General features: G+C 44.4%; 1 protein-coding gene across 5 annotated transcripts in view; it reads left to right on the plus strand.

The window, feature by feature from the left end:
* TMTC4 (transmembrane O-mannosyltransferase targeting cadherins 4) overlaps positions 1-18,198 on the plus strand; it is a 63,803-nt gene extending 45,605 nt beyond the window's left edge. For 4 of the 5 annotated variants that reach the window (XM_059143903.1, XM_059143901.1, XM_059143900.1 and 1 more), the window contains 7 exons: positions 3,822-3,901; positions 4,056-4,163; positions 4,270-4,411; positions 11,066-11,180; positions 12,342-12,454; positions 15,502-15,571; positions 16,962-18,198. In XM_059143903.1, coding sequence (XP_058999886.1) covers positions 3,822-3,901; positions 4,056-4,163; positions 4,270-4,411; positions 11,066-11,180; positions 12,342-12,454; positions 15,502-15,571; positions 16,962-17,110 — 777 coding nt within the window. In that variant the 3' untranslated portion in view covers positions 17,111-18,198. Of the gene's footprint in view, positions 1-3,821; positions 3,902-4,055; positions 4,164-4,269; positions 4,412-11,065; positions 11,181-12,341; positions 12,455-15,501; positions 15,572-16,897 lie in introns of all 5 variants that reach the window. The other variant, XM_059143902.1, reaches the window with a different exon arrangement.
* Positions 18,199-26,317: the final 8,119 nt, after the last annotated feature.

Here is a 26,317-nt window from a genome sequence, read left to right on the forward strand (position 1 = left end):
GAAGGGTAGTGTTTTGAAGACAAGCTGTAACTGTCAGTTAAGATTGATAAGGCAGGGGGTGGTTATATTTTCAGAAGGGTTTTTGAAGTACTCGATGGAACACTGCTTGAAACGTGCTCAAACCATTACCATAGTCCATGAGGTATTAACTGGGGGCTTAAAGGAGAGACATTTGTTTTCTCACAGTTCTGGAGGCCGGAAGTCCAAAATCAAGGTGCCAGCAGGGTTGGCTTCTCCTGAGGCCTGCCGGCGATGACCTCCTCACCTGGTCTGTCCTCGGTGCACATGCAACCTTGGTGTCTCTCTCGGTGTCCAAACCTCCTCTTCTTAGGAGGACACCAGGCAGATTGGCTTAGGACCCACCCCGATGGCCTCAGGTCACCTTGATCTCCTCTTCAAGGGTCCTGTCTCCACATACAGTCACGTTCTGAGGTGCTGGGGGTCAGGACATCAGCAGATGAATTTCGGGGGTGGTGGGTACACTCCAGCCATTGGCATGCAACAAGGAACGTTATTTACTTGAAGAAAAACAGCAGACGGCATGAGTGAGTGTGTCTAGAAATCACCTCAAGCAGCTGGCCCCATTCTCACCCAGCAGCCTCAGAGATGGCTGTGATACACCGAGAAAAACACAGGTCTTGGAGCCGGGCTTCAAATGCCGCAATTCCCTGAGCCCTGGAGGGTGAAAATAGTGGCCACGTGACGGGGCTGCCATGTAGAGAAGCTACATAGGCATATGGTGCCAGCCCCACACTGGACTCCTGGCGACCCTCAGCACGTGCAGGCTGCCAGGATCACCCCTGTCAGTACCTAGGCTGAACACACCTGATTTGAATACATTTCCGGGGCATCATCTCCTCTGAGATTGCGATGAGCCTATGTGTAAAGCCTCTAAAAGGTGTGTCCGTAAATACTTCTAACAATAGTCCTTGTGAGTCTACAGTTCTGCTGTCCTGGGTCATTCTGGGTCTCTGCCCCTTCCCTTGTAACTTCTTCTTGAGCCCATGTACACTTGAGAAAATGCCCGTAGATGGACCTCCCTGGTGCCCTCGTGTGAAGCTGACCTGAGAACTTTGGGTGGCTTTGCAACTGGGTGTCCTATTTTTTCCAGCCAACTTTACCACCCTCTTCAATTGCTAAAAATTCTCTCCTCATTCTCTCTTCTTCTCTTCTTGACATGGAGGCAAAATTCTCATAACAGAAAGTTAACCATTTTAGGGCTTAAAAAAATTAAACATATAATTACCGTATGATGTAGCAACTCCACTTCTGGAGACATACCCCCAAGAATTGAAAGCAGGACTTCAAAAAGATGCGTGAACACTCATGGTCACAGTAGCCAAACTGTGGAAGCAGCCCAAGCGTCTGTCCATCGACAGATGAACAGATGAAGGAAAGGTGGTGTATGCCTGCTGTGGAATATTACTCAGCCTTGAAAAGGAAGGGGATTCTGACACCTGCTGCAGTGGGGATGAACCTGGAGGACATTGCACTAGGTAAAACAAGCCAGTCACAAAAAGGCAAAAACTGCATGCTCACGCTCCTGTAAGGTACCTAGCGTCATCAAATTTATCAAAACAGAAAGTAGAACAACGGCTGCCAGGTGCTGGGGAGAGGGGCAAAGGAAGAGTTCCTGTGTCATGGGTCCAGACTTTCAGATATGCAAGCGGAGGAGAGTTCTGGAGGTAGGTTGCACAGCAGTGTGAGTGCACTCAACCCTGCTGAACTACACACTTAAAAATGGTTAATCACCCAAAACTAATGAGACATCGTGTGCCAACTGTACTCAAATAAAAACAGTGTTTTTAATGGTTAAGATGGTGAGTTCTAAGTTTATTTTACTATAACTAAAGAATGATTTTCAGAATCAAAGGATTATTATTAAATACCTTTTAAAATTAACTATTTTGAGGACAGTAGTCAGTGACATGTAGAGCATTCACAATGTGAGTTACTTCTCTCCAGTTCTGGAACATTTCATCAGCTGCTTCTCTTTCTGTGGCTACATTATCCCCAGGCGGTTTCTCCAGCTGGTAGCTGGATTAGAGAGGTTGAAACAGGAAGGTCTTATGGGATCTTTTCCTCCCCTGGCTGGCTTGCTCTGTGTGGTCCCAGGACCCGGGGCTGCACAGTCTCGGCCTCCCGACACGCTGGCGTCCCCAGCCTGCTCCTCTCCTGAGCTCAGGGGTCCACCTTGGTCTCTCTACTTGGGTTCTCCAAGGATTTCAAAATCAGCCTGATGGCCCAGCCCCCCAAGCAAGCCCAGTCAACCTGTCGTATCTCCCCGCAAAGCCATCACATCCATTCCGTTCTGAAAGTTAGAAACCCGAGTTCATTCTTGACGTGCTTCCCCACTCTTGTCAGTCCAGCAGCCGTGTGCGTGCTCGTTGCTTCCACAGTGTCCTTCCAGGTCCTCTGCTCGTTCCCCACCACCTCGTTCAATCTGGTGCCCTCCCTGCCCCTGTGCCTCAGGCTGTCCCCGGACCCTGGCATCCGCTTCTTCCCCGCTCACATTTCCCGCAATGTCACTAACTTGTTATAACTCTGATAGGACCTTCTGCCACCGTCCTACGCCTGGCTTTTGTTGTGGGTTGGTTTGTGCCCCCAAAAAGGACACGTTCAAATCCTCACTCTGGTACCTATGAGTGGAGGCCTTGCGGATGTCATCAAGATACAAGTTAAAATGAGTTCACAGTGTACAGGGTGGTCCCTTAATCCAATACGACTGGTGTCCTTGTAGAGAGACACAGACACACAGGGAGGCGGCCCTGTGGAGACAGGGAGAGACTAGAGCCACACAGCTACAAGCCAAGGCTTACCAGCGACCGTCAGAGGACAGGAGAGACACTTTCTCCCTCAGAACCTCCAGTAGAAACCAGCCTTGCTGCCCCTTAATCTTTGCCTCCAGAACTATGAGGGAATATATTTCTGTTGTCTTAGCCACCCTTCAACCCCCACCCCCACACACCTCCCAACCCAACCCCTACCACCCCCGCCAACAGCCTGTGGTATTTTGTTATGGCGGCGCTGGGAAACACACACACTTACAGACCTTGTGCTGGTCCTTACTGCTTCTGGACAAAGACTAAATCAGACCAGTCACGGCTTGGGGTTCCCTGAGCAGCCTGCTCCCCACGCCCTCTGGCCTGGCCCCCCTGCCCTCCACACTCCAGCAACACTGGGCATCCTGGAGCCTGCTTGTTGTCTGCTCCGGCCGGCAGGCTTACTCCAGCCCCTTCACCTCGTGACCCCCTGCAGATTTCCAGAGGAGGGAGGGTTCTTCCTCAGGGAGGCCCTCCTCCGGCCCAGACCAGGTGCCGCCCTGGGGACCCACCGTCCTCCACAACCCCAGCTGCCTTCAGGTGACACACTTTACAACAGGATGGACCCACAGCCTGGGATCAAGCTCTGTATCAGACTCTCTGCTCGGCGGGGAGCCTGCTTCCTCCTCTCCCTCTCTGCTTGCTTGTGATCTCTGTCTGCCAAATAAATAAAATCTTAAAAAAATAATAAAAATTAAAAACCCCTGCTTTGTAATTTTCGAGGTTTCTTTACTTAAATGTCCCTCTGTCATTCCTGCGCGACCTCATCTGCTTGTGGCACCCTGTCCTTCCCTCCTTTTCTTACAGGATGGGGAGTGAAGTGTGACCCTGGCCTGCCCTCCATCGGGTTTTAGCCAAAGTTCTGGCGGGGTGGGGTTTTTGTTTTGTCTGTCTGTCTTCCCTTTGGCTTTGGTTGTCGGTGAGAAGCTGCGATAGGTATCCCAGCTCTGAACCAAGAAGCCTGTCCACTGACGGCCAAGTTTGTGTCTGTATTTCCAGGTTCACTACAACGTTGGCAAGAACCTGGCCGACAGAGGCAATCAGACAGCCGCCATCAGATACTACCGGGAAGCCGTGAGGTACAGCAAGCTTCTTGTCTCTTTCACATCCGTGTCTGGTCTTAACTGTCGGGGATTCAGAAAAGACCCCGACTTTCAGATATCCGTGCCCGTTCCTGACAGTTCCGCGAAGACCACTGAGCGCTAACAGCTCGGTTTCTCTCTCCGCTTCCAGACTAAATCCCAAGTACGTTCATGCCATGAATAATCTTGGAAACATCTTAAAGGAGAGGAACGAGCTGCGGGAAGCAGAAGAGCTGCTCTCCTTAGCCGTGCAGATACAGTAAGCGCGGGTTTGTGGGATCCCAGCGGCAGAGAGAGGCACGCCTGTGTTTTGGGCTCGGGGCCTTTCTTTTCCTTGTTTCACTTTTGAAAAAATGCTCTTCCAGGCCGGACTTCGCGGCCGCGTGGATGAATTTAGGCATCGTTCAGAACAGCCTGAAACGCTTTGAAGCCGCCGAGCAGAGTTACCGGACGGCGATCAAACACAGGAGGAAGTACCCCGATTGTTACTACAACCTCGGGCGGCTGGTAAGTGTCAGGTGTCCCAGGGCTGCGGAAGAAAAGCTTGGTTTTTCCCTTTATATAATAAAATGGCAGAAGCGCCACTCGTGCCAGCTCGCGACGCCCTGTAAAGTTCTTTCGCATGCTCGTCCCGTGAAGGTAGCTGTTTGAGGTCCTTGTCTGTGACTCTTTAAGCTGGAGTAGAGAGCAGTTCGACTAAAATTAGGCAAGTGTTAAATTATCTCCAAGGCCACAGGTTAAACCAAGGAATAAATTCGAATTTTTTTAAGTCCCTCGTGCCCTATAAAACAGTACTCCAAAGGTCACTTCCTGATAAACATCGGTTTCTCTGTTTCAAAAACATGAATAAAAGCTGAGATTAACAAAGCAAAGCCGTAACACGGCTGCTGAGTTTCCATCTTCTTCCTCCAGGGACAGCCCCCGCGGTCCTGGGCGCCCGCGCTAGCTGTTCTTCCTGTAACCGAAAGCCCCCGGGGGATTTATTTGAAACTGCTTCGAGACTGTCCAATGGAAATAGGAAAGCGTGTGCTCCAGAGTGAATTTCTCTTCTTAGTTACTGACTCAAGAGCTGATTGTTGGTGATTTTCTTTCCCCATACTTTCTTTCTTTTTTTTTTTTTAAATATTTTATTTATTTATTTATTTATTTGACAGAGAGAGACACAGTGAGAAAGGGAACACAAGCAGCGGGAGTGGGAGAGAAGCAGGCTTCCTGCTGAGCAGGGAGCCTGATGTGAGGCTTGATCCCAGGACCCTGGGATCATGACCTGAGCCGAAGGCAGCCGCTTAAGGACTGAGCCACCCAGGACCCCATACTTTATTCAAGTAAATATTGCAACAGTAGCTAATACAATAAGTTCAGTAATCTTTTTTTTTTTTAAGATGCATTTACTTATTTATTTATTCGACAGACAGAGATCACAAGTAGGCAGAGAGGCAGGCAGAGAGAGAGAGAGAGAGAGAGGAGGAAGCAGACTCCCCACTAAGCAGAGAGTCCGACGTGGGGCTTGATCCCAGGACTCCAGGATCGTGACCCGAGCCGAAGGCAGAGGCTTTAAACCACTGAGCCACCCAGGCGCCCCAATAAGTTCAGTAATCTTAAAATCTGAAAGCATGTATTAGAAATGATGGTGACATGCATTCTGTCATTGCTTCTGAGAAACCTCCATTGGGATGCACAGCTCAGTCCTTAAAGCTCTGGATTTTCTTAATGAAGAAGAGAGCCGGACACATAACGATGTGAAATGATGGAGGTGGTGTAACTAACCTTTTGGGGGTCATATATACATGGGCGTCACATCGTCATGTTGTACACTTTAAACTTATATAGGTTCTATGCCAGTTATACCTCTGTAAGACTGGGGGGAATAAGACATACCCACCGACAGTGTAAGTCTTTAAATAAGAATTATATTCTCCCTTCAGTTGGGCTTCAAGAAACTCACAGATATGTTCCTAATATATTCAGTTTGGTTAAATGAGATTGTTAAGAGAAAGGGGTTTTATTCATTTTAGCCAAACTGGAATGCACAAATAGTGATGTGATTTTTTTTTTTTTAAGAAGTTTAGATATAATTTCCCAGACTCCATCCAGCCTAGCTTCACAGGTAGGAGGACATCAAAGTTGGTTTTTAAAGAGATGCCTGTTTGTCCTCACTTGAAGGGTCTAGAAACTTCTTGGTTTTATGGGATCCTTATGTTATCAAAACCAGTGGTTCCAAAAACTGGCTGAATATCCAGGTCCTCCCACCGCATCTCAGATTTATGGGATCAGAGGCTCCACAGATGATACAAACATAGGCTTGTATTTACAAAACAAACCAATGAAATTCTCCGGTCATCCCAATACCCTGTGTTTAGGAAGCAGATCTATCCAAGGGCTGAGAAGACTGACTGACCAGCTCAGAGCAGAAGAGACTGTTCGGGGAGCACAGCCTAGGAAACATGAGTCGCTTTAACGATTATCACAAATCCAGGCTTCTGTTCTTAGCCTGATGGGAATGTGTTTTGGCCCAAACTGCTTTGTTTCTGGATTGGTTAGCAATGATTTTGCATGTTGTGGAGATAGAATTTTATGAATGGAGGAAACTAAGTGACCAGAATGTGTGGCTAATGATGGTAAAGTTCCACTTCTTCCACTATGCATACACCCATTTAAGTGAGCAGGTACTGCATGTGTTATAAATTTCCAAGTGAAGTGGCTTGAGTGTTTATTATTCAAAAAATAGAAAACGTGTTTCATTTGTGATGTATCTGGGGAAGATACCATCTTTTTTTACATACTGTAGTGTGGAAAAGAGAAGTTGTTTCTTCCTGGGCTTGGAGGAAGGTGGAATCAGTGTAACAGCAAGATGTTTAAACAAGGAAAATTGATAGCAGGCAATTCCTGTTGTCCCACATAACTTTCTCAAGAGCCACTTGGCCTTTTCCCACATTTTTGTTTCCTTTTACATTTTAAAATTCTGTGCTAGTTACAAACTAGATCTAGCTACAAACACAGTTGTAGATATAGCTTTCTCTATGAAACCTGAAGATTCAAGGAGAGCTGAAATTATTCTAGTGAGAAGCTGTTGAAGGCAGATTAAAAAAAAAAAAAACAACTTTCCTCTGCCCTCTTAGGTTCTGCCTTTGGGGCCCTGCAATTAGACTGACTACAGACAGATTAACAAGAAAGAAAAACAGTTTATCCACATATGCATTGTTGATACACCTGGGGAAAAACTCAGTGATGAGTGACTCAAAGGGGTGGTTAGAACTTGGGCTCATATAGCACCTGAACAAAGAACAGTAAATTTATAGAGAAGTGACAAGGGAAAGGAAGGGGGTTTAGGCTTCTGAGGGCGGCAAACCGTCAGAAGGTAAATATAGGTGGAAACTAATGAAGGTTTGTGTAGGTCCTTCTTCAAGGCCATACAACATCCCCAGGAGAGGGGATTTACGGCAGTCCTTATGTCTCTTGTTTCTGCTTTTAGTCACATAAGGGAAGCTCCAGGAATGCTTCTTTCTGCATCTGTTGAATCTCAAGTGTCTTTAGTACAGTAATCGTACATCCAGGTGATATATTTGGGATAGTATATTTTGATCCTCCATATTGTTCTCTCTGGGGAGGAGAGTAGGAAGACAAGAAAACCTCGCCATAATGATACAAGTAGAGACCAAAAACTTCAATCACATAAGGCAGGCGGATCCTTGCAAGGTCAGTGAAGTAAGAATGGAGGATGAGAGCAAATTGGGTGTTAGCCGAGCACTTGCAGGGATAACTGTTTTTGTTTACTGTGGCTACTGCACTAGGACTTGCACAACATTATATATGACGTCCGTATGAATTCTCCCACTTTTTTTCTTCTGTTCCAGAGGTAGCTTCTTTTTTTAATTTTTTTTTAAGATTTTATTTATTTATTTGACAGAGAGAGATCACAAGTAGGCAGAGAGGCAGGCAGAGAGAGAGAGAGGAGGAAGCAGGCTCCCCGCTGAGCAGAGAGCCCGATGTTGGACTCGATCCCAGGACCCTGAGATCATGACCTGAGCCGAAGGCAGCGGCTTAACCCACTGAGCCACTCAGGCTCCCCAGAGGTAGCTTTTTAAGTTCCTGTTTGCAGAGTGTATTTCCTTCCCCTAGTAACTGCCTGTCACTGCAGTTACTTGGGGTTTGAGAAATAGAGAATTTATGCTAATAAGCCCTCTGTAAGAGGTCCAAAGAAAAGAAAACAGATTATGAAAGTCGGGATTTTATCCATGTGCCCCAGTCCTTGGAATTCATTACCACTTCCGTGTAGAGGCTCATCGGTAGTATTAAGTATATTAGACTTCGTAGTACTGTCTGTGTATGTTGTTTACCAATTATGCTACCGTGAAATGATCTTCCTGTGTTCCCTTCTGCCAACTGTTCTTGCTTATTTAAAGATTTTACTCTCCATTGTTGTTTAATTATCCAGCTTTTGCCTGCTTGACAGCTTAAAAGCATTAAGAGCTTAATCTTTAACTGCTCAACTGACACATTTATATATTGGTGAATAAGATGAAGCTAATAACTTAAATTTTTCTTTTTAAAAATCCTCCTTAGTCAGTCTTTAGTAATGAGAGACGGTAATGTGTTTTGATTTCTGCACCCATATAAGAAGGGAATATAATGCGGTTTCCTTGTGAAATAGAAAATTGGGAAAAGCTGAATTGTTTGCGACGTGTTACTATTAGAGAATTTCAGTAATAGTGACCGGAGATATTAACTAGAGATGATTCATTGTGCAAGCCTGATTGTATGTCAGGAGCCAGACAGGAAAACAGAAACAATACTAATTATTATATTGTATCATATTTAGTTTATTTATTCTTTTCAGCAATCTCTATACCCAACATGGGGTTCAAACTTACAACCCCAAGATCAGGGGTCACATGCTCTTTGGACGGCGCCATCCAGGTGCCCCTGTGCTAAGTATTTTAAATAGAGAAGAGTCAGTGTTGGGACTTGGTTAGGTAACTGCTGGAAGACTGGGTGACAGGAGGGAAAGAGGACTTACCTTGGAGAGTATAAGGAAAACTGTAGGGTTGGGGGAGCCAGCAGGAGGAAATGGCACGGCCAGAAATAAGGGCTCAGAGAAGGGGCTACCAGCTCCGAGGCCACCATAATCTCAAGAGCTGAAATCATGGAGGGGGACTGCAGCTTCTAGCCTGGCACTGTGGAGGGAGAGACAACGCCCCTTCAGATGCCCCGTCAAGGAGAAGGAGGGAGAGCGTGAGAGAGGAGGAAAGAGCCCCCCTCCCCGCCATCTGATGCCAACCACGCTCCTGGCAGAAACCTAGCAAGGAACCAAGTGGCAAAGGACCCCGAGAACTGTGTTTTATGGAGTACAGAAGGATGGGTGTAGGGCTCGTAGGTCAATAATGTGGGCATTACCTGTCCCCTTGTTGGGCTGGTCGTTCTGGCCAAATGCCCATTTTTCTCTGCTTCCCTTCAAGTGTTTGTTCACTTCATGCAAGATGCTAAAAGAAAGGGAACGTTGAGACAAACTAAAAGGATGGTTAATGTTACCTAATTCCGTCTGCTGTTATTCTTGAGGAAATAGTAAGAAGAAGAAATAATAAAATACATGAAGAATTTTGTTTTTGTGTAATTGAAGTTTTGTTGGTTCGCCTGAGTATTAAGAGGGTCACCACGGAGGTTGTCCGGCTGACTCAAAGGCATGTCACTTGTTAGAGAGAATGGACCAAGAAACCAGTGGAAACTCCAATACAAGCAATTAAATGCTGGCATAATTAACACCCTTAACTATTTTACTTTTTGAACTTTTCACATCATTTCCTTACTTACAGGGTGAGATACTGTGACTTGAGTTTCTGAGTCTCATGGGAAATCTGACAGCATCATCAGCAAATAGATATTCATAGGGTCTCCCTAATTAAACCTTTCTTTCCCTTACTTAATGTGCCACCTGTGTGCTGTGCAGGTCATAGAGAAAGTGAGAATGTTTTTGTTGTCTAAGAAAAAGACTTGCCAGTGAGGAAGCAAATTACCTTAAAGTTGGATAAATTGTTATCATTCGTAGTTTTTGCAGAGGTAAAGGAACGAAGTTCATTCAGATGAGATGGGTATTTGAGCTGAATGGAAGAGGGCAAGAGGTTCACTGGCCAGAATACATCCGTCACTTTCTCCCTGGGAATACTCTTCCTAACTACCCACTGTACCCGCACAAAGCTACCCACTGTGTGTCGTTACCAGTGTTAAACAACATGCCCTCTCAAAAGAAAGCCACAGAAAATTCCATCCTTCCTACAAGAGGCAAACAGGCTTCATATTGCCAAAGCAAGGTGCCTGGCTGGCTTGGTCCATACAGCAGGTGACCCTTGATCTCGGGGTTGTGAGTTCGAGCCCCATGTTAGGTGTAGAAATTACTTAAAAATATAATCTTTTTAAAAAATTGCCAAGGGCTTTCATATTCCACTTGAGACTTTTCCAGGGAGTTTACCAAGTATGTCTGATGCACTCATCGTTTTGTACGTAAAGAGGAAGACCCTGCTAGAGGGTCCTCCCCAAGGTGAATTTAACATATGTAGCTGTTAATCGCATTAAATATTTTTCTCTTCTGTTTTTTATTTATTTTTTATTTATTTTTTTAATTTTTTCAATTTATTTATTTTCAGAAAAACAGTATTCATTATTTTTTCACCACACCCAGTGCTCCACGCATTAAATATTTTATTTACCACTTTAAATAATACCTTACCAAAGACAGACTATGTGAAGCCTTTCTAGAAGACTAATGATTAGGTTTTTCATTTGTGTCTTTCCAGGAGTCTCAAATACTATTTGACCCCTGGAATTGCTAAATTACAAATTACAGTCAAGCAGTTGTAGGCTCGGAAACTAGACCATCGGTGCTCATTCTGGCTTTACCACTTCTAGACCCATAACTGTGGGCAGCGTGTAACTTGGAGAAGTTAACTTCAGTTTCTCTGTGCCTCCGTTGTTGCATCTGTACAATGGGGAGGGTTATCTACTTCAGTGAGCTCTTTTGAGGGTCAGTTGAGTTACTGTGAAAACTTAGGAGCTCAGTAAGCACAAGCTAGGCTTTGCCAAGTTTAGGGTTTGGTTTTGGATGTATCTCAGAGAGAGGAAACAGCAACGTTGGAATATTGATTTCTCGGGGCCGGGCTTTATTTTCAGTACGCGGATCTTAACCGCCACGTGGATGCCCTGAACGCATGGAGGAACGCGACTGTGCTGAAGCCGGAGCACAGTCTGGCTTGGAACAACATGATCATACTGCTCGACAACACAGGTACAGGAAGGCACCTCGCATAGATCAGGGGACACTATGCCCCAGTGCCATGCCATTGGCTTGGTCAGTTTGCTTCCCGGAGAAGTCGCCTGAACAGATTCTATGTGCTTTTTTTCTCTAGTGTGGATGAGTTGAAAAAAATTAACAGAGGCTAATAGTTAACATGCCAAAAATTATTCTTCTAGAAAACAGTTTCCTTTGACATATTGAAAATATGTATGTCTGGAGAAAATGGCACTTGACTTAGAATTAGTGCTGAGCCATGGGGGAAGATGGGCAGGAAGCTCTCATTTCTGGAGACTGTGATCTAGCATTGCCCATCATCTCGGATGCTGGAGGGACCCAAAAGTGAACAATAATGGCTTTGGGGTTAATAAATGCGAGGTCCGTGCTCTCAAGTTCATGGACTCTTCTTTAAAGAGATGCCCTCAAACCTACACTCAGAGCCATGGATTCTTAGTCTAGATATAATGCTAACAGACTTGATGTGGTTTCTGAGCCGGGATCTTAGCTCCAGCAGCTGGAGTTACTCTGCTCCCCTACTTTTGAAAAAATCCAAGCATCCCATAAGAAATGATAGTTTTAATTTGGCAGAATTTCAAGCCAGTGAGCTGTCTAAGCAGTGTGGAGAAGAGATACACACTTGCCTCTAATGAAGGTATAAAATGTGTACTTCGATATGATAAATATTCAGTTATTAAAGTGTTACTATGGATACTGTTATTCTCCAGACTGCCTTTCTCCAGTTTAGGTGTAACTGGAATCTGGGGGGAAATGAAAATCAGGTTTTATGTGCTTTTACAGAATTTAATCAAAGGCTGTTTATATATTATGTCAGAATTGTGCTGGATGCATTGGTTTTGCAACGGATTGTATTTGTGTGTGTGTGTGTGTGTGTGTGTGTATCTGTGTATATGCTTATATAAGTGTATTGTGCATCTATGTGTGTTGTGTGCCATCGGTGTGTTGTGTGTGTGGTGTGTGCACATGTCTAGTGTGTATCTACTGTGTGTATGCATGTGTGTTATGCTTTCTTCATTTTCTTCATTCATTCTTCATTCATCACCATTGTGTACAATGCACGTAAGCACTGTTAGACAGAATAAAACACCAGTACAATGTTAACATGTTTTTCTAAATGTTGCTGTGTTCTCCACGTAGGTAATCTAGCCCAAGCCGAAGCAGTTGGAAGAGAGGCCCTGGAATTAATACCTAATGATCATTCTCTGATGTTCTCGTTGGCAAACGTGCTGGGCAAATCCCAGAAATACAAGGTGTGTAAACCACAGGCCGTGATTTCTGGTGGTTAATGCCAGCATCTGACAGAAGCCATAAGTGTTACTTCTGCCCAGTTAAACTCAGAATTAAGCCAAAAGAGTGAGAGCCGGGCACCAGTGCGGCTCGGTCAGTTTGCTTCCTGGAGAAGTCGCCTGAAAGATGGGTTCACAGGGTCAGACTTCGTGTCCTTCCTCATCAGAGTTCATTACCTTGTTCGCAGGTGGGGAGGGAGGAGAAGCCCAGGAGGAGGCAGTGACAGCTCATCCTCGCCGAGGCCCAGCCCTCGCTGAGGCACGAAGCTGTCCAGTGCTGTCCCCTGCCATCGGATGGGAGCTCTGGGTTGTTTGCTGGGGCCGCCTTCTGCCCTAAAGGAGTGACAGCCCGTGGGGAATGCTTCCAGCCACACGTGTGGTTGTCGTAGGCTGTCCGCAAGGCCCTGGCAGCAGCTGACCAACGGAACCACAAGATACGAGATCCGCGCTCTCTCTGACCCAGCTCCCAGGACTGGCCAGGAGTGAGCCACGAATCAAAAGGGGCACAGCATGACACCCAATGTCCCTAAGGGGACTCCGTGTGCCTAACACCCGTGACCTCAAACTTTAAATTGATGTATCAGAACCAAGAGGGGAATGTGTGAGATGCAGTCGGCCCAGATCCCTCCGCACAAGAGGTCTGTCTCCATCATCATAAAGTCAGGCACGGGGTACTTGTAGCACGGGCCATTGGGTTTTTAACACAGATGTTACAGAAAACACACTTCCAGAAACAGCGCCTTAAACCTTCATGAGAGAAGGGTTTTCTTTTGGGATCCGGAGCTATGTTGATTTTGATCACACGAGGCCAAAGGAGGTGATCAGTTTCTGAGCGTTCCATGTTCTTTAGTTCTCTTCTGCTCACCAGGATGTCATCACCTGCATAGTTTTGCACGATACCACAGTAAGCCATTTCATACATGTCTCTCATTTTTAAATATCAGGGAGTTTAATAGCTTCAGCACACATTTCAACATTTCTAGATTTTGCTCCAGACATGCTTTTTAAAGGGGTGAATTTTTATGTTTCGTGGGTTTACCCGTGTAGAGCTGGGGAGGAAGGTAAGGTTTGTGGTTTTCCCATCTAGGTTCCTCTCCAGCCTTCTCCATCAGCTGGGACGTCCAGCGGCCACCAGCAACAGCCGCTCATTTTCAAAAGACAGTCTCTGTAACCACTGTATTGATTTTTCCATCATCCCATAGTCTATAAGCTAGAATTCTTTTTTTTTTAAGATTTTATTTATTTATTTGACAGAGAAAGAGATCACAAGTAGGCAGAGAGGCAGGCAGAGAGAGAGGGGGAAGCAGGCTCACTGCTGAGCAGAGAGCCCAATGCGGGACTCAATCCCGGGACCCTGAGATCATGACCCAAGCTGAAGGCAGAGGCTTAACCCACTAAGCCACCCAGGCGCCCCATAAACTAGAATTCTATTAAGGGGACAGAACCCACGGTCCATTCGACTTCCAGCTGACATCGTTCCAGATAGAGTAGAAAATACTCCATAGAGCGGAACAGAGAAATGGGCTTCCTATTTTTCTAGGTATTTTGCATCCTAATTGTCTAGGCCAGGGTGCTGAGCCTAAGATAAGGAAAGAGAAGAAGTTTTTAAGTTGATTTAGAGTCTCTGGTCCTCCTATTTCTCAGAATTTAGGCTAAATGATAATGTTTGAAAGTTGTCAGAAAGCATAACTACTTAGAGCGTAGCTACAAATCTCTACAATCCATTTGATTTTTTTTTTTTTTCCAATGTACCTAACATGGCAGGAGAACCTTACACTACCTTGAAAGAGTTTCAGCTGCTCTACCTTGGAATGTAGATGCTGAGTTCTGGAAGTGATGTTTGCTGACATCTTGTATGTTATCCTGATGTCTTCATTCAGTCCTTTTTGGATGACATTTCCAAAATACAAATTTTTCTCTGCCCACTCTCTCTCAAAGCTTGTGGTTCCAGAGATGTTTGCCCAAATGCCCCACCTGCTTCTCAGGAGTACCACAGGCCATCTCGGGACAAAGAAATCTGCCTTCCTCTACTTTCTAAAACCCCTGATCCTAGGTGTGGGAAGCCCCCTTGGAAAACTCGGAGATCATGCAGCTAGAAGGAGCAAACCCGTCCCCGAACCTACAACTTGAGTTGTTTCAGCTTAGTGTTTGATACTCACTAGCACTTGTGTGTCCCTTCCGGGAACACAGATGTAGACGGTGCGAAGAGCTACCCCAGCAGGTGTCTGCAGAGAAGAGTCAGGCATCTTTATTTCCTGGTATTATGGTTGAACGGAACCATCCAGGCAGCCATGGTCCCATAAAGATAGGGTAAGAAGACACTTGGCCGTGCCTTACCGCAAACCAATTGGAAGCGAGCCCTATCTGGAGGAAGTGCAAGTCTATACGAGAATCCGTCCACGCGCCTCAGGAGCCTTTGGTCATGGTCATGTACAGTACTGTGACCGCTTAGATGACAGATGGCCATCCCTCCCTCATTCTCTCCGCTTATTTTTTCCAGCTCAATGGGCTGCTTATGGGTTGCTGAGAGGGTCGGGAGTTCTTGTGGGAGGTTAAATTGGCCCCAGCTCCTACCTTGAGAATATTAGAAGTGAGTTCATTGAGGCTGACTGAAAATGACGCTTTTGTGGGTATCCTCAACCACCCAGCCTCTTCCTGGCCACTTGACTTTGAAAGCTCATTCTCCGCTGAAACCTGAATGGAGCTACTTCCTTCAAGTTGCAAAATTCCATCCCCTTGTGGGAGGCAGAGCTCATTAGCGTATCCGTGCTCTCTCTGCAGCCAACCCCGTCTTCCCTCCCTGCCGCCCTGTCACCTCGCCCCGTGGTGCCCTTCCCTGACTGCCCTTCAGAACCTCTTAACAGGGTGTGGTCCCGCCCGCCTTCCCAGATTTTGCTGTGGGAAGGATCCAGTGGTATAAAACGAGGACATTACAAGTGTGAAAACCATAAGCAGCAAAACTGTGTGGCTTTTGTGTCGTGCAATACCTTGTTTTTTATACCATTTTCTAGGAATCTGAAGCTTTATTCCTCAAAGCAATTAAAGCTCATCCAAATGCTGCAAGTTACCATGGCAATTTGGGTAAGGAAATATTTTAGTTTGGATTCTATCGAAATTCTGTAAGTTGAAAGAAATGGGTACCTTTCTGTAAAATCAAAGTTGGGAGAATGTGTTTTTTTCCAATCTAACATGTATTGGCCTTTATAATCTGGTTCTAAGATGTGTTAAGTTTTTTTCTTTTTTTTTTTAAGGAATTATCACATTAAAAAGGTAGCTATGTAATAATCATATTTACAAATCATAATGATATGACTGGACCAACCCCAATAACCCCCACTCAGTTTATCCCTTTCTTATGATCTGCTTTGATTTTCTTCTTTTGTATGAAAGATCCTAGAATGTTAAACTGACAAGTACTTTGGAAGTGTCTGGTCTCACGTCCTTCCCCATTATAGCCCAGTCTCCTCTGGGTTCTTACGTTCTCTCGTGTCTTGGCTAATCGTGCGTCTACAATGATTTATCCCTTAGAATTCCTTTCGCCCATTTTCACATCTCAATAATTAAGATTTTTAGAGCATAACAGTGTGGATGTTGAGAAGGCTCCATGTGTGAATGTGTTTTTAACCAAACCTGTTCCCTACAGACTCTAGCTTCTTCTTGGGAAAGTCACAAAGCAGCAACCGTTCCTCCCCTGCCCATGTAAAAAGTTACTTTTACTTAGAAAATCACAATAATAATCAGACCCTTTACCATTCTAATAATTAGATTTTAGATGCCATTTTTTTCTGGTCAGATCTTAATGTTAGCGACCTTATTTCCAGCGAGGAACAAACAAGCTGTTACTTTGCCAAAAAGAGGGTGGGATGTCATTATTCAGATGCTGGACTGCTGCACGGCTCTGAGCGGCAATGGAGCCCAGCTTGATGCAGCCTGACTTCCTGGAAATTTCCTGGCAAACTTAGCGTACTCTTCCTTTTTTTTTTTTCTTCTTTTTTTTTTTTTTAAGATTTTATTTATTTATTTGACAGACAGAGATCACAAGTGGGCAGAGAGGCAGGCAGAGAGAGTGGAGGAAGCAGGCTCCCTGCCGAGCAGAGAGCCTGATGTGGGGCTCGATCCCAGGACCCTGAGATCATGACCTGAGCCGAAGGCAGAGGCTTTAACCCACTGAGCCACCCAGGCGCCCCTTCCTTTTACTTCTTTATGTAATAATGTTGTTGTAGGGAGAAGACTCATGTCTAGTGATACACAGAACTCCAGGAGTGACCGGAGGTGGTTAAACGGACAATCACCAGGGAATGTGGTTATAATAAATAATGCTTGTGGTACAAACAATATTATTTTAAACAAGCTTTTTTGAGAACTGTTTGCAGAGGTGCTGTAATTTTTTTTTTCTTTTTCTGCAAGCGGTTGGGAACACTGCGAGGTATTCAGAAGCATTTCCAATGAAACCCATCTCTTGCTGTTTCAGCTGTGCTCTATCATCGTTGGGGACATCTCGACCTGGCCAAAAAGCACTACGAAATCTCTCTGCAGCTTGACCCCACTGCATCAGGAACCAAGGAGAATTACGGTCTGTTAAGAAGAAAGCTGGAACAAATGCAGAAGAAAGATGTCTGAGCCTCTCGTCTGCATTTTTTGTTGGTTTGCGTGCATGAAGCCTATTGTTAATATTACATGGTTATGTTTAACCATTTAAAAGTCTTACATGTTGTTTATTTTATTCTGTTTCTTTTTTCTGTGAAAACAAAGACATGCAAAAAGATTACAGCACCAGCAATATACTCTTGAAAGCTCGATGTGGTTTTTGCATTGAAATTGTATTTTTTCAGACGACTCCAATGTAAATTCTCAAATTCCAAGAGTGAAATCTTTTTTAATTAAAAAGAAAAAAGGAAAAAAATTACCTGGAGCGACGTGCAGTAGAATGAAACCTGCACGGGGGGGTGTGAGCCGTGTTGTATAGAGACTAGCGCTATTACAGGTCGGTCGTGAGCAAGGAATGACAAACTGACTCCAATTTATATAAATATTGAATGTGTCTGTATATTTGAATTTTTATTTAATGACAAGAAAGAATAAATTAAGATTTTTGGTTTTTAAATTTTTTTTAGCAGTGTACTTCTCTTGTAAGGAAATATATTTATTTGTATTTTTATGTTTTGAACAGGGCAAAAAATTGAATGAGGAATGAAAATTTTAACATCTAGTATATTTATATACTTTTTTCCCCATCGGAAGACACTCACTCCTGCAATAATCTTTGGATTCTCCTAATTTCAGCTTCGTAACATAGGAAATTATGTAGTGTCCGTATTCTATATAAGCTATTACTATTAATAGAAATCCAAGCCATGCTTTAGGCAAAAGCAGGCAGCCTGATGTCTTTGTTTTTGTTGTATCCAGTACTAAGAGGGCTACATATCTATGTAAGTTGCTTTTTTATGTTTTTAGCTGTAAAGCAGTTTTCCATTTGGCTTAATGGAACTGTAGTCATTACTATATCCAGAAAATGCAAGAGGTAAATTTTCTCTTAAAAGGAGCTGCATTTGGGGTATTTGTGGTACTTTTCAAAATTGAAATTTTTCTTGTCTTATTTGATCAGAATTACCATGTCTGCTTTATTTTATTCTTCTGTATATGCTGTTGAGCTAATGATTTATGCAATCTCTCTAATTTCTTATGCAGTAAAATTATTACACAAACTGGTACTGTGTGATGTCGCATTGCCCTCTTAATAGATGATTTTCAAGTTAGTGAACTTTGTGTTCCTTTCCCTTTAAAATGAAATCAACGTGACCAATTCGTCCTTCTGGCATGTGGCTTCTCTTTGGTGTCAGGGACCCCTAATAGGACTGCACTCTGGAGTTACCCAGGTTTAGAGAATGGGATGCACAGATCCACAGTGAGATGTATTGAATTCTCTACACTCACATTGGGGCGGGGGGCGGGAGGCGCAGATCTGCGTAGAATTGCCGTTTAGAAATTGTAACTTACCATGGCTTGAGGTACATCAGGAAAGAAAGTGCTGGTGTTTGACATACATCAGAGAGAAAGTGCTGTGTTTCAAACGTTTCTTAAAAGGTCCCAAACTAACAGTAACAATTTATAGATCTCTCAGGGGCAGCAGCTGTCTTAGTCTTATTTATGTTCCTACCGTCCTCAGCCCAGCGGATAATAGATACACCCTAGGCTTGTTGATCTTTTTTTTGTTTTTAAAGCGAATTTCTTTCTTTAAAACGGTGCTTGCCTTCTGAGAGTAAAGAAAAATATTTCTTGTGAAAGCTCCTTCAGGACTTTTTTTTCCTACAGATACTAAAACTTCTGCATCAAATCAAGACACGCACATCCGGGACCCCTGCCTGCAGAAGCGGTCCCCTTAGCTGTCACCACTCCATCTCTGGGGATTTCTGTCGCGGCTCTCTTCTTTCCAGAGACAACAGTCATTAATTTGATCGATGCTTCAGGCTGTCTTCTGTCTCCGCGGAGCCGAGCGCTGTTCTTTCTCTGCCACCTGTGGGCGGCCACCCTCTACTCCCCGGCTCGCTGTCCCCACACTCCACGGGCCACCGGAAGGGGGACGCTGTCTCCCGGGTCCCCCCCTTATTTTATTTTAATGTTTTTATTGCTGATCACAGTAGGGGTTAGGATGGGGGGTTGTCCAGACTGACCCGGGGGAAGTTTCCAGTTTGAGAACTCTCAGAGTCCTGAGCCTCCTCCTGCCACTCTGAGGGTAAAATCGCAAAATCCTGAAAAGCTTGTGAGGTCTTCGTCTCTGCTACATTTCTTCCCTGTTTCCATGCATCTTACAAGTAGCTCTCTTAAAACTTCCCCCCTTAGACTTCGCCTGCTCCCTCGATGGGGCTCCTTGGAGTTCTGATTCTATCCTATGTCTTAAGCACGATCTTTATATGTACTCCAAAGTATTGACTTAAAATATCATATGCAGAATAAAAGCCTGAGCCCCACAGCAAAGCACTGGACATCCACGGCCGTATTTGCATCTATCAGCTTAGACTTTGGGGTGAGAAAACCTAGATTTGGGTCCATGTTCTCCCACTGTGATGTCATAAGCAAGCCATTTAGCACTGCTTAAGCCTCGGTTGTCCCAGCTGACGGTGCGTGGGAGGGTGCCACAACTGTGCCTTCTACCAGGTAGAGGGAGTTCGAGCCAGATTTGCCAGGGTTCGCAGACCCAATGGTCCTCAAAGATGAAAGGCTACAAAGCAGGCAGGCAACACAATCAGATTTCAATTAAGAAATCTGATTTTGGGGCACCTGGGTGGCTCAGTGGGTTAAAGCCTCTGCCTTCGGCTCAGGTCATGATTCCAGGGTCCTGGGATCGAGCCCCCACATCAGGCTCTCTGCTCAGCCGGGAGCCTGCTTCCCTCTCTCTCTCTGCCTGCCTCTCTGTCTGCTTGTGATCTCCGTCTGTCAAATAAAATAATAATAATAATTTAAAAATTTTTTTAAAAAAAGAAATCTGATTTTTATTGGGTGGCTCAGTGGGTTAAGCCTCTGCCTTCAGCTCGGGTCATGATCTCAGAGTCCTGGGATCAAGCCTGGGGTCAAGCCCCACATCGGGCTTTCTGCTCAGCAGGGAGCCTGCTTCCTCCTCCCTCTCTGCCTGCCTCTCTGCCTGCTTGTGATCTCTCTCTCTGTCAAATAAATAATAAAATCTTAAAAAAAGAAAAAAAGATTTCTATTTTGCGATCACTTGGGCTGCCGCTGGGAGAGGAACTAGAATGAAGAGACCCTCCATGTGTCCAGGGAAGGTTGAGGGCTTGTGGTGACCAAGTGGCAGTGAAGTCAGGGACATGTGAACGGATCTAAGAAGTGCTTGGGAGTCACTTGGTGATGGACAGGAGGTGGGTGGGTGAGGGAATGCTAGTGTTCCCATACGGTCAAACACAGACTGGTAGGAGCCAAGAGTCAGGACCCGAATCTGGTTGGACTTTGGCTCTAGAAAAGAGGAAATAAAGTCCCTGTGTGTTACAAGTTCCACATAGAGACAGATGTAGACACATCTGTACATGTGTATGGTTGGCCAAACCCCAGTCTGGGAATGAAAATCGTCAGTAAGTCCAGCCAGAATCTTCACAGAGTCTCTGCCAAGTATGATGTTCAGGTCACTGGAGCCCCCTTCACTCTACACGGCACTGGTCCCAAGTTTGTGATTTGTATTTTGGGGCCTATCGTGCATTTCTCCCACCTGAGCACGTAGCACTAAACTCACAGCTCTCCACTTTTCTTTCTCCCCTGCCGGAGAGCATCCACCCCTGGACACCCCTGGATTTCCACACATGCATCTGTCTTTGTGACTCGTGCATCTCCTCCCTAAGGGGCCTCTATCTTTTAAATAGGATTTAGCTTACATTAACTAACTGGGATTTAAATAAAAACTTAGAAAAAGCCCCAAACAGGATTCAGCTTTTCAAAGGCAGGTTCTGACTCACATTCTACTACATTTGGGATTGCTGTCCCCCGAGATTGCTTTTACCCTGACATCACTACTTTCTTTTTTTCACTTTACTACGTTTTATCTGGAGGTCATTGTCGATTCATGTACAGTTGTAAGAAATAATACAAAAATAGAGAAATACATCCCCATACTCTACACCCAGTTTCCTCCAATGGTAACAGCTTGGGGAACTACAGTGTAATATCACAGCAAGGAATCGACCTTGGTACATCCATGGACCTTCCCGAGATGTCATCAGTTTCATCCGTACTCATTTGCCTACTGCGCTCTGTGAAATGTTACCATGTGCGAGGGTTTGTGTGGTCACCACGGTCAAGATACAGAACTATCCCCCCACAAGGATCTCTTGTGCTATTCTCATGTTACTTTTCCCAAAATATTTTTAAGGTGTTTTTTAGATTTATTTATTTATTTTAGAGAGGGAGGAGGGGCAGAGGCAGTGGGAGAGAGTGAATCTCAAGCAGACTCCCAGCTGAGCCATGGGCCCAACATGGCGCTTGAGCTCATGACCCTGAGATCATGACCAGAACTGAAATCAAGAGTCAGTGGCTGAGCCAATCAGTGGACTGAGCCACCCAGGTGCCCCCAACACAGAATATTTTCTTGAGCACCATCTGTGCTGGCTGCTGGGGATACCATGGAAAGTGCAAACAGAGGGGATTCCCACCCCTGTGAAGCTTGGGTCTTTATTACCTCAGCCAGAAGCACTGTTACCAGCCCCCCTTCTGGGGGACTTCTTTTAGGGAGTCCCCAGGCCCTCGGCCAGGCATTGGTGTCTTCTACATTTGCAGCTGTCCAAGTCACACATTGTAAGGGCATTTCTTTCCTTCTGTGTTCAAAATTCTCCATCAGTTGGTGATTCTTTTTCCTGAAGGAAATGAAAGTTAAAATCAGGTTGAATTTTCTATGTCACAGCAACAGATGTTGGTTCAGACACCCCAGCCTTCTCTTATGGGCCTCATATTTATAGTCAAATTTTCACTGGGCATCAGGGGGAAGAGGGTACTAAGGCATAAGCCCCATCAAGGGTCAGCCATACTGTGCATGGATAAAGGGATGAACTTAAGAGTATTGGCCCAAATAGAAGGATCCTCAGAACTGAGTAACCCTGGTCTTCAGTAAAGCAAAGCACTTAATATTACATGAAATATTCACTAATAATGACCAGACATGATTATTGAATATTATAGCTTCATTTTAAAATCCCAGATTCTTAAATGATCTCTCTCACCTCTAAAATTCTACCAAGAAAACATTAATTTAGGGTATGGGCTCTTTTAAGATAATGTTCCCCATAAGATACAAATTGGAAGCTGGAATCCACCTCAGAGTAGAAGGAGCAAAGGTCCTGTGTGGGACAGCGTGCTTGGCATGGAGACAAGGAAGAGAATGGTGGGGACAGAACCAAAAGAAGACACTAAATATTAAGGCTCAGCTTCTTCCTTCATTTTCCAATCTCTTCAAACTTTTATATAGGAGTCACAGTTTATCTTGACATGGGCCAATTTTGAGTATTAAGAAGTGGCAACAAGAGAGACTTTTCACCTTCTACTTTGTAAACATCTGCTTCGTTTGAAATAATTTTTCCTTCTAGACAAATGAACTACATGTGTGGCATCACAGAGAAATCTTTACTCAAGAGAACCACGGACGTGTTTGTAATAAAGCTGTGCTAAGGGGCATCGGGGGGAAGGAGACGCCATAAGGGGAACTCAGGTAACCAAGGTGGTTGTTAAATTGTTTGCCCAACACACGAGAGAGGTTCTGGGGAGACTAGGGGTTCCAGAACAATGCTGAGTGGCAGCGTTTTCCTGAACACGGGTTGAAATACGGGCGTGCAATGTAGACTCTTCTCTGAACCATGCCTTCATATCTTCACTAGATTCTAGATGCTGTGTGACTGTCTTCGTGCTTGTCTGGAAATAGCTGGCATTTGAGTGCATAAAGCTTGCATGTGGGAAGAAAATGTGCTCCCAGCTGGGTTTGAATCCTGTTCTTTCATTTATTGGTTGTATGACCTTAGACAAGTATAGTGGGCTGGATAGCATCACCCCAAAATTCAAGTCCACTAGGAACCTCAGAATAGGACCTCATTTAGAAAGAGGGTTGTTACAGATAGAGTTAACCAGCTTGAAATGAAATCGTCTTGGATTCATGACAGGCCCTAAGTCCAAAGACTGGTGTCTTTGTGAGAGGAGAGGTCACAGACAGAGATCACAAGTAGGCAGAGAGGCAGGCAGAGAGAGAGGGGGAAGCAGGCTTCCCGCTGAGCAGAGAGCCCAATGCAGGGCTCGATCCCAGGGTCCTGGGATCATGACCTGAGCTTAAGGCAGAGGCCCCAACCCACTGAGCCACCCAGGTGCCCCTTATCCATCTTTTAAAAAGAGATTCGTCTCAGGTGCCTGGGTGGCTCAGTCAGTTAAACATCTGCCTTCAGCTCAGGCCATGATCTCAGGATCCTCTGATCAAGTCCCACATCAAGATCCCTGCTCGGAGGGGAGTCTGCTTCTCCCTCTGCCCCTCCCCGCCCCCGCTCATACTCTCTCTTCCCCTGCCCCACCCCGTCTCACAAAAATAAATAAATAAATAAATAAATAAATAAATAAATAAATAAAATCAATCTTAAGAAAAAAGATTCATCTCAGCAGCTACGTTTCTATAGTAATGATTTTGATGGCTGGACTTGAGATTTGTCTCAAAGAAAAATCAAAACTACTCATTTCTAGGACTTTCTGATAAAGTAAATGGATGATAATTTTTAGAGTACTGGTCTAGGAATCTGCACACATCCGCAAACAAGGTGATAAAGTGGAAAGAACAGAGACCAGAAGTGTGAGATTATCCTAGGGTCAAGTTCAAGGCATTAAGTCATTTTTCTGTTAGTTACAAACACTTCCAACTGCCATTAGTTACCAGGAACCTGGAATGAGCCACTTAACTACTTACTGCATGTCTAAGGTGCTTCTAATAAAATTAATGATGGTAGTGGTGGTTGTTGCTTTATTGTTAATTTCTCTGCTACGAAATAAGATGTTTGGACTATGCCAGTGGTTTTCGAACATCCCCAGATGTTTAACCCTTTTTTTCTAAAAAATGTAAATCTTACAAAGAAGTCTACCATAAAAAGTTACAAAAGTAGGCCGCCTTGGATGCTGATATAAATGGTCATTAAAAAATTTCTTGTGAAATGTAAGAATGTTTGAAATGCCAACACCTTTGTGGAAACAAAATATCTGCAAAGTTTCTAGTCCTTCAAAATATTCTGAGGGTAAAACATACTTCAGACTGAAAAAGGAGAATTCGCCTCTGCCATTCGTCAGGCTGAGAAGGCACAGATTATATTCGCTGCAAAATAGACAAGAAACCACATTCCTCCCACAGATACACTGAAGTGATATGTCAGATATCCCCCTTCAGTGGGTGACTGCTGCTTTCTTACTAAGAAATTTTGTTCTGGAAAAGCACTGACTGTAAGAGACACTGCTATTTGAAATCGTCAGTGAGACGATTTCAACATAAGCTCTCTCCCTCATCTGTCAAGAGGAGGAAATTCTCTGCCTGGTCTTTATCATACGACACAGGAGTCAGCCTCAGACATAACCGCGCATATGAAAGGTCTTCACAGACAGAACTATACATCGAGGGTTGTTCATTGGAATTAGTACTTTACACAACAAGGCTCAAATATAAAAGAAACCATTAGCCCAGACGACGTACATCTCCATGTATGCCACCCAGCTTCCCTATTTTAGCCCTCGTGTTACGAGCTTGGGTTGGGGCTCACTTGGACATGAGTTCAAATCCTAGCACTCTTGTTTGCTGGCAGCATGCCTTTTAAGAGAGTTGTTTAGCCTCTTAGAGACGTTTTGTATGTAAAATGGGCAGGGTAACATCTGCTTCATACTCTTGTTCATGGGATAAAATGAGAGAAGAGTCAAATTGTGCAGGGCACATACATAACAGCACTCAAAATGTGTCCGTTTCCTACATCAACAGCACAAGGGAATCGAGCTGCATTTTATCTTGTACTGTCTACATTTCTAGGCACCAGGTGAGCATTATTTCCTTTAAGAAGTTACTGTTTGGGGGCACCTGGGTGGCTCAGTCCATTAAGCATCTGCCTTCAGCTTAGGTCATGATCTCAGGGTCCCAGGATCAAGCCCCACATCGGGTTCCTTGCTTGGCCCTGAGTCTGCTTCTCCCTCTCCCTCTCTCTCTGTGATCTCTCTTGCTCTCGCCCTCTCTCAAATAAATAAATAAAATCTTAAAAAAAAAAAAAAAAGTTACTGGGGCGCCTGGGTGGCTCAGTGGGTTAAAGGCTCCGCCTTCCGCTCAGGTCCTGGAATTGAGCCCCACATCGGGCTCTCTGCTCAGCAGGGAGCCTCCTTCCTCCTCTCTCTCTCCGCCTACCTCTCTGCCTACCTGTGATCTCTAGTCTGTCAAATAAATAAATAAAATCTAAAAAAAAGTTACTGTTTGGCAAGCAGGACTAAATTACTTGATTCTGGTTTTAGGAAGAACAGTGGCAACAATATTATAGGCTCAGATTGCTTTGTAGCCTAACAATGACTCCCTGCAATGGAATTAGGTTCCATCATGATGGATGGTCAAATAACTTTTTCTGGGAGTTCTTACAATTCTTCTCTAATTCGTGATTAAGGATATATTCACCAAAACTAATGATACAATCTCACACATATAATCTCTCTAGCCTGCTTATTATTCCTAGAAGTACAGAAGATAGGCATGAATAGCATACAGTTTCAAATGGAATTGTCTGGAAAAGTCCATAGACTTTTTAGAAAAGACACTGCATTTCTTTTATGGAGAAAGAGTCAACGCCTTATTTTAAATATCTGACAGCAAGGGGCGCTTGGGTGGCTGGGTCAGTTGATGGTCTGAATCTTGATTTCAGCTCAGATCATGATCTCAGGGTCATGAGATCGAGCCCCTCATGGGGCTTTGCGATGGGGCTCTGCTTGGGATTCTCTCTGCACCTCCCCAACCTGCTCATGTACATTCTTTCACACTCAAAATAAAAAAAAACAAAAAACAAAAAACAAAAAACAAAACTGACAGCAGCGCACATCATCTTTAAAACATTAATTCCAGAAATACCAGGACTGAATTTAATATGAAAGAACATAGCTTTATGAGGTTTTTTTCCCCTCTGTTCGTTAATTTCTTTGCCATGGGAATTGTTTAGCATTAAGATCTCTTGTGCTAAGTAAAATAACTTGACAGAATGAAAAGAAGGAAAAAATAACCCTGTTGCTTTCAAATTTAAAATTGAACAGTTTTTTATATAGCTCGGTTTAGAAGTAGAAGGAAGGAATTCAATTATT

This window comes from Mustela lutreola, chromosome 13 (genome assembly GCF_030435805.1).
Source record: "Mustela lutreola isolate mMusLut2 chromosome 13, mMusLut2.pri, whole genome shotgun sequence".
Lineage (NCBI taxonomy): Eukaryota > Metazoa > Chordata > Mammalia > Carnivora > Mustelidae > Mustela > Mustela lutreola.